Source organism: Convolutriloba macropyga, unplaced genomic scaffold (genome assembly GCF_964194025.1).
Source record: "Convolutriloba macropyga unplaced genomic scaffold, txConMacr16.3 SCAFFOLD_5432, whole genome shotgun sequence".
Classification (NCBI taxonomy): Eukaryota; Metazoa; Xenacoelomorpha; order Acoela; family Convolutidae; genus Convolutriloba; species Convolutriloba macropyga.
This window is the reverse complement of record NW_027451678.1, coordinates 6,808-15,715: the sequence shown is the minus strand read 5'-3', so window position 1 is coordinate 15,715 and position 8,908 is coordinate 6,808. Positions and strand designations below refer to the sequence as shown.

General features: G+C 36.0%; 1 protein-coding gene across 1 annotated transcript; it reads right to left on the bottom strand.

The window, feature by feature from the left end:
* Positions 1-319: 319 nt before the first annotated feature.
* Positions 320-8,481, bottom strand: LOC142356888 (uncharacterized; the record flags this gene model as incomplete). Its single annotated transcript, XM_075408654.1, has 3 exons — positions 320-933; positions 5,058-5,666; positions 7,803-8,481. Coding segments are annotated over 3 exons (1,530 nt in total), but the record flags the coding sequence as incomplete, so codon positions are not given.
* Between the last annotated feature and the right edge of the window lie 427 nt (positions 8,482-8,908).

Sequence of the window (8,908 nt, the reverse complement as noted above, 5' to 3'; positions counted from 1 at the left end):
TTACATTTGAAGCTAAAACAGATGTAGAGATTTTTTTATTTGGCTTATTGATATTTACATCACCGAGCAGGAGGTAATAGTGCTTAAATTACAAATGACGTGTTAAAAGTCTGAGTAAATGCCACTTATATTTTAGAATAAAATTCTGCGAAGACTAAGGCAATTGGAGCTCAATTTTAAAATGGGGGTTTATTTCAATATTCAAATATATTCAAAAATCGAAATTCAAATTTATTTCAATATTTAATATTCAAAATTCAATTTTAAAATGGTGGTTTATTTCCGTGGGGGTTTATTTCCGTGGGGGTTATTTTCCGTGAGGGTTTATTTCCTATCTAAAGTTAAGTGGGGGCTTTTTGCCGTGGGGGTTTATTTCCTAGACCCCCCGAGGGGGCTTGCTCTCGATGCCGAGCTCGAATTGCCGAAGGAAACCATAACTAAATTCTAATTAACTAAGATCCAATTGATGCTGTTTGTAGTGTCATATTCTTGTATTTTGTTTATTCATTTTACACAATTAGACACATTATAAGACAAGGAGTAGAAAATGTAATTGAGAATTGAGTAATTTGCTTTATCTTCTGGCATCATTTTAATTTTGCAAATGTGTCAATTGCAAATGTGACAAGTAGGCCCAAGTCAATTTCACAAGATCAGTCTTCTGGTTGAATACTGTTAGTATCCCTTTCTTCTATATCACTTTGGCATGTCGCATTCTGTCTCGCTGCCATAGTTCCATGTATTTTACACCTTTCCCAGACGTGAAGAAAACTTGTCTTCGCTCTTCATCAGATAGAAGAAAGTCAAACGAATTCCAGTATTTCTTCTCTATGGTTGTGTCCAAAATATCTTCATCATTATCTTCGTGTAGCAGGAGGTAGCTAGGAAAGCCTGCATCCAAAAGTAATTCAATGGCATTCTTTATGATCTGGTCTAAACAATCAGGTGATTATAAAAATAATACGAGGTGTCCCTAGCAAACAAAGTGGGCCATTTTTTTTACCACAAAACGTATCTTAAAGCATGTAAAAAAAGACCTTACAATGTGGGATATGGCGAAAAAGGAACCAATTGATAAAAATACTGAATTCGCAAATGCGTATAAACAGGTCAGGAGGATACATAAATACAACACAAATGACCGTGAAGACGTAATATATCAGTAACATAAAAGTAATAGATTAATTAGATTATATGCTTAAGCTAACCGACAGCTTATTTATTCAGAGCATGATAGTTTGCAAATTCACAAATATACAAACATACCTCAGTAAAATCTGAAAATTTTTCAGGAAACATTGCTCACAATGTTTTTCATTGGACCAATTTTTACAATAGTTTTACTAACCGATATTTAGTAATATTATTATACAATTCTTGGTAAAATATACTAAAATATAACTATTATTATTGTTATCATATGCTTTACAATTGATTTTTCTCAAATTTCAGCAAAATGGCGCAACGGTAATTATAAATTTTGTTGGGGGCTTTGGCTAAAATGAACTGTCCTTGCCATTCGATAGTTTATTACAGATATCTTCAGAGATGGCTTCTATTTCCATTTTGCCAACTCCCATGTTATGCTACCGCATGTTGCAGATTGTGATGTTTTATTACTTATTACTATTTTAAGATATGCCAGCTGCGGTTGGGGGCGTAAAAGTAATATTCCCAAAATGTTGGGGACTTTTGGCTAATGGAAGCTTTTGGCTAATGAGCTAATGGGAGTCAAATCTTATCAGCAAATATTGTAAATTAGAATTGATGGTTGACAGTGTCGATCAGCACAAAACTAAGCCACTATTAATTACCTCAAAGTGCAGAACTTTCACATCCCTAGTGACTACTTTTATTTACAACTTCCTTGACTTCTCATGACATCCGATATTTACGAGCATTTTTCTATGATAATTTTTAACTTTAAAAGATCAAGGACAACTACTAAAGACACACACACGCACACACACACACATATACACGCACACACACACACACACCAAAATGAATAGCTGGAAACAGAGTTGGTATAAATAACACGTGTTAATTTCATGTTGCATTCTCTCATTTCATAAATAACAAAGATGTAAATCAGAACGAGGGTTGATGTAAATATAAACTTTCTTACTACAAAGAATTACATTATGCTTTCAATACTCCTCCAATCATGTTAAGTGTTTTTTCCGAGATAGACATCACTAAAAATGCTTTTGTAAAAGTGTTTGCCCTCATTCGATTGGTAGACAAGTAGTTTGGCTCTAATTGCCGACTTTCGACTAGATGATTCCGAACGGAACGCACTAATGACGCAAAGGGTGTTGTTTTTCCGTGATTCAATGATATATTGCTGAAGAGCAATATAAGCCTGATTGTGTACAAAGACTTTGCTGGCTGCTGAAATTCTATTATTTTTTCTCGTAGTAGGTTTGCTAAATGTATGCCTTCTTTACTTGCATCGTCTACTGCGGGTAGCTCAGCTTCAGCTGTTGAAGTAGATACACTCTATTGTAATCTACTATTAGAATTAATTGTACCTGATTGATTGTTAAATTTAAAACAGAAACCACTTCTATTTTTTATCGGGTATTTTTCCTGCCCAGTCTAGGTCTGACATCCCAATGAAATCCAGGTCCTCCCTTTCCTTAATAAATATTGCTGACATTTTACTTTGTAGGTAACGTGAACACCCTTTTGCAGCATTCCAATAGCAACTTTCCTGAATTTTGAGCAAAAAAATCTCAATACAATTGCTTCGTGCAACATCTGTTCTGTTTCTTAAAGCCAGGTAGTTCAAGCATCCCCCAATACCCCTATAGTCACATCTTTGCTTTTTGACAGTTTCAGTTTGACATCTGATGGTGTTTCAAGTGTTTTTGATTCAATCATATCAAACTTCTCCAGCAATGTTCATAATTAAACGTCCTGACAAAACAATAAATTGATTTCTGTTCGCTCAATTTTTGTAATTTAGGGCCAAGTGAGATCACTGCAACCGCTAATTTTGAAAATCTCACTCTTTGTTTTCAAAGTTTTAACAAAAATTGTCCTGCAATCCTAATATTACCATATTATCTACCCAAAAACACACTATTTGCTCTATAACGTTTTAATCTTTCTTCATAAAAGAAACTCATCTTGAATGGCCGGCCTGAAACCAAACTGATAGAGGAAATTGTTGGTATTTAGGTACCAATTTCACCTGACTAATTGAATATATATAATTTTTAGCTCAGCTTACAGTTTAATGGGTTTCCTTGCTTGTCAAACATTTCAAAACTTTTGCGCTGTTACACAAAAAATTCTTCAACTTAACCGTTTAAGTAAGCTCTTTTGGCGTCTTTAAATAATGCATAGCTTATCAGTACTCTGACTATTGAGAGGCGTTGTGTTAGTGAGTAAGTATCAGTGTAATCCCGTCTTGTTACTTGACTAAAACCTTTCCTTAGGAATCTTGCCTTAAGTGTTGCTTTCCCCGCTAGAACCAAACCTAGGCGCGAAGTGCCAGCGGCTACCAATGGGTTTAATTCCTATGTTCTATATCATCTCCACGGTGTTTCCCGTGTTCCAAACTTTATTTTCAACTCATGAATTGTATTGCAATTCCGTTGCATCATACCAATTGTATCCCTAATGGCTCCATCAATGGACATATTAATTCTTTATTCAGAATTTTCTCATGAAATGCTACCGGATTTAAATCTCTATCTCCATCAGAATCCATGTTTTTTGACCAGCTCTTTTTTATTTCACCAATTTCAATAAACATTTCTTTGTTGAAGGTTACAATCCGAGATTGTCTGACTTTAAAGATCCCTTTGTCGTTTGGAATATCTATGCGATAGCTCTTGCTATTGTCTGAAGATCCGAATTTGTTTTTGATATGTTCTGACTATTTTGCCTTCAAAACTTTTCAACATGAACCAAAGCTGAACAACCAAACACTTTTATAGACTCAAAGTAAGAATTTTTTTAAATCGTACATTGCCTCAAAGGACGTCTTCTTATTTTTTGAATGGAAACAAAAGTTGTTGATCTCGTTTGAGATGTTGACTGCGTATGGCCAATACGTGTTGTTCCAATCCTGGCAGTCTTAAAAGCATCTAGCTATTGGGTCACTGTTCCCAATCTCCTCTTAATCTTGCCATTTTCTTGTGGTGTATACGGTGCTGAGGATTCTATTCTAAAACCTCTTCGACTACATAATTTTTTAGACGCTATTTTCTACTCCAAAGTACCACATTTTTACATTTTTAATGATCACCTTTAATTTACATTTTCCTTGACTTCTGGTAATATCCGATCTTTACTAGCATTTTACTATGAGAAATTACGGATCTTTTCCGTTTGTGCCCCCCACTATGTTATGCGCCCGTAGTTACACAAGACGTACCATTACATAGTAAATCGTCATTTAAAAATATGGCATGTGCATCGGGGGGGGGGGGTTGAAAAAATTATGCGCCCAATTAAGCTGGGGGGTAGAAACGAAAAAGATTTGAATTTACATACTTTAAAGACCAAGGATCATTAACTCACACAAGAAATGAATAGTTGGGGGAAAAATTGGCATAAATAGCACATGTTAGCTTCATGTTACATTCGCTCTTTTGATAAATAACCAAGATGTAAATCAGCACGTACATTAACATTATACTTCCAGGGGGGGTAACCGTATTAGTGCTTATCTTTGCGTTTGATTTCCCTATCGATGATGATGTTTTCATCAATAAGATTTTAAATTTAACTAGAAACATTTTAGAGTGTGAACTTATTTCCGAACGGTCTTCCTTCATCTACAGAGATATTATGAAATGATGAAATTTGGTGAAAACGGACAAAGACATATTGTATAACTATCAATTAGTATAAACATTCCTAATCATCCCCACACTGTGGGTAGGTCCTTTTCGCATGTATTAAGATACTTTTTGAGTTAGAGAGGAAAAATGGATCAATTGCTGGTCTACTTTACTTGGTTAGGGTCCTGGCTCGTGATGATCAAATGGTGACGTTAAATGATTAGCTATGACCTTTGCTGATTAATGATATTAACTTACCACCACACCACCAGAAATTTTTAACCACACACTGGAGAATTGTAACGCCGGATTTAAGCCGGCTCAATTCATAATTGAGAACACACCCGTAATTTTTCAACAGTTTCACGCCCAGCTCGATTGCTTCCACTGCGGGGGGCTTCAGAACGTCGAACAAAAAGTATCCGCCCCACGTTTTGTATTTTTCTAACAGGGCATCGTCGCAATCGTTATCCAAGAAACCAAGATAATTTTTGAAAAATAGATCACGCCTTCCCGGGTCGGAAAATAGTAAGGTGAAAAAGTCGGATTCGTGATGATTCAAACTGCATTCAAAAGCGTTTTGATTTTCAAACTTGTGCAGAAGTGTTGAATTTTCCAACTCGTTACATTCTAAGAGACTGTTCAAATTATCTTGGGAGCTATTTGCTGCCACGGCAAGTATGCTGGCGTTGGGATATCCTTTGTTTATTTGTTGTGATAAGAGATTGCGTGTGCTTAGGAAGTCTACGTAGATGGAAACTGTGTCGTGCTCTGGTGACAACACACTCCAGTAGAGAAGTTCGAGAGATAGAATCGTATCATTATCAAGACTGTTCACTTCATCTTCTGTCACAATTGCTATTGTCTCTGAGAACAAAATAAACTATGTGGCCTTGGCAATGGCCTGCCCAGTACTCAACAATCAATTGATTGATAATTTACCGTTTCCCAAATCTCACCCTTAAACCCAGGGTTAGATCTAGTGCTAAATTCTTTAAATTTTTTGCCACGAAAAAACATTTTAGAAGAACTGACATTCAAATCTTGGATTATTTTTTTTCTTTAATTTTGAAATTTAAAAAAAAATTGACGGTTTACATCTCACAACGCTTTCTTTGAAAAGACCAGAAAAATGTGCTCGCTTTAAACAAAAAGCTGGCCTTCAATAGAAAAAATCTGAAACATTTTTCTTGTTGACTTTTTCTCCTGATGACACCTGTGAATAAAACAATCGACGTGAAAATTTTTGAAAGAACTGTCTAGGAGTTCAAGTATACAGTTGTTATTTTGTTACATTCATTTTTATTTTTGAATAAAAATATATTCATGCAGTTTAGTTGCCGATTTTCAGTTCAGTTTGGTTGAAGTTCAGTTCTGTTGCTGATTTTGGTGTCCCGCTTTTTCACCCCTATTCATTTAACCCCCTATCATTTAACCCCCTCTATGTTTTAACCCCTCTATCATTTCACCCCGATTTTAATCTTTCTATAAAATCAGGATTGTTAAATTAGCAATTTTATTATTTGGCCATGCCTCGAGGGCTATGGCCATGCCTCAGCGGCCCGTGGGACAAATTTCAAAATATGTGCTCTCAACTTTAGTAAATAAATAGTTGTGATAACAAAGCTATTATTGGCCTTCTCTTGGTTTGTTAATTTTGTCAAAATTTTATTCCGACCTGTTACTTCACGATCAGCTCAAAACAGCTTTTGTTCATTCGCTCATTCATGCATTTTTTTCAACGACAATGCCTGCAAAAGTTTATGTTCATTAGCGTGAACAAATTTTTGGTCACTTTACTTACCTCACTTTGAAAATGATTTAGCGTCTCTCTCTTGAGTTTTTGTTTTCATTTAGTGGATAAGTTGACGTCAATTGAGCTAATCTCAATCTAATGGAAGGCTAATTGAGGGCAGTTTTTCAGTATTTGAGTTTACCCCAATTAAGAGTTTAATAACAAATAGTTGAAGAGCTAATTTGTTTGTAATTTTTTAAGCTTCTGGTGGTTTATTATTTCTTGTCGTGAACAATCTGCGGAGAATAGTGACAAAACTGATTAAATTTACAAAATGTATTCTATTTCTTCAATTAATCCTAAAATTGTTTTCATGAACAATTTTTAACTACGTAAGACCACTTTTAGAAACTCAGAGAGCACATTTAGGAGGGGAGCACGAAGAAAATATTTCAGCTATGGGCAGTCATTGAAAAAAATATGGGGTTCTTGTTTCGTATACGGTTGGCTAATGTGTAATCTTCCATTTGTTGGGCAAACCCCAATTCGTTTTTGCTTCCGACACACGGTTTTTATTGCTATCAAGAAGTTATCCATTTTCGAGTCGAAACAGAGTTTTTGAATAAATTTGAGAGGGCGATAACAACTGTATGGTTGTGTTCTTAATCAACTCTGGTTGCAAAAACAACAGAAGCATAACGTACGGATGAAATAGCATGCTAGCACCCGATTCTTATTACGAAAATCTGAAACAGTTGTAAAACTGCGTGCTTTACGATTGGACTATTTTTCTGTCACTCTTTTTTCTTCACATGTTGATATATGAAGAGTGGCGAGAAAAACATGGTCTAATCCATTGCAGTGTGGTGTAAGTTCTTCAACTGTTGTAATCGCAGCGATTTTATCAAATGGTTTCATTTCACTTTCGAAATTATTAAACAACTGGGCTTTGGCTCGGAGTTTGATAAAATCTCAATAACAACCATGAGGTAATATTCGTTATTCAACTCTGGTTTCATTTACTACAGTTCCCTAACTTACGCCACGCACACTTCACTGGGTTAGCCATCTCCTTCCGCCACTCTTTTCTCGCCATTCTACTGCAACAGTGTCGAGAAAAGAGTGGCGGAAAGCGATAGTCTAATTCTTAAGCAGAGTCTCGACACTTACCGTATTTGGTTGTATTAATCGGGCTCTAACAATTGATTTCATTAGTAAGTTATGCAACTGTTGTTATCGCAACGAGAGTTGATGAAATATTTTTTTACCTTCATTTGTGTCGTTCGGCTGTTGTAACGGGAATAGGAAAAACTCAGGAAAAGCAGCTGTCAGTTGCAGTCGAATGATTAATGGCTGGCTCATCACAATTTGTGTGGCAACACCTCCCTGCTCGGAAAAGTGAGTTTGAAGTCGATTTTGCCACCATTCCCATGGTTCTGTTTTGGTATCTGTCGGCTCTAGCCACGAGATATTAGTCGAAGGGTTTCTGATGAATCTATCAAAAGCTAGAACGTAATCCTTTCTAACGGGCGAAAGATATGATGAAAGTTGAGTCGACAATTCAGAGTAATTCGTTACAATTATTCCAACCTCATATTGAGCTCTAGACACAGCCATGGTTAACGCAGTTAAAAATATATAACTAGAGCGCTTGTGGACTATAATAAGAACAGATTGGTACTCTGAGCCCGAAACTTGATCAGCCTCCAGCTCGTCTGTGATGTGAACTAATTCCGTTCCTTTCCATTTTTCCTTCAGCTGTTTGAGATCAAGCTGGTCTGGGAGATTGTCTGGCTCTGTTATAACCACAATTAACCTGTCAGTGAAGTTATCGCCCATAAAGCTTTTCCTCTCAACATGTAACGCATCTTCTATGTTCTCGACATATCGGACTGCTATTTCAAATTGCTCAGCAGTGAAGCAACCTGGGGAACTGTTTCCTATCCCCTAAGAACAAAACTTCTTAGATTAGCATTTGTGGACTACCCGAATCATAGTAATAGATAATTTCAGAGCTCAATTATAGCATTTCTCAGTGTGTATTCTTACTATAATTGTTGGAGCTGAGCTTAAGGAATAACAAAATTGCGCAGGAAGTAAAAATTCAGCGCACATTCAAAACAGATCCAAATAAATGCGTAGGATGAAAACTATTACTCTGTTCCATTTTTATCCGGATTATCCATCCCCTTAGCAAAAAAAACTGTGTTTAGCGAATCAGAAACAGCCGCGTATGCCACGTAAGCAGAAAAAATTGTTAACAAACTGAACAAAAATAAGAACTCACAATTTCAATTCTTGTCAGCCTAGCAACTCGAGCTAGCACATAAACTCAGCAATAAAATTGTTGAAAAAATATAGTCTTGAGCAGTAT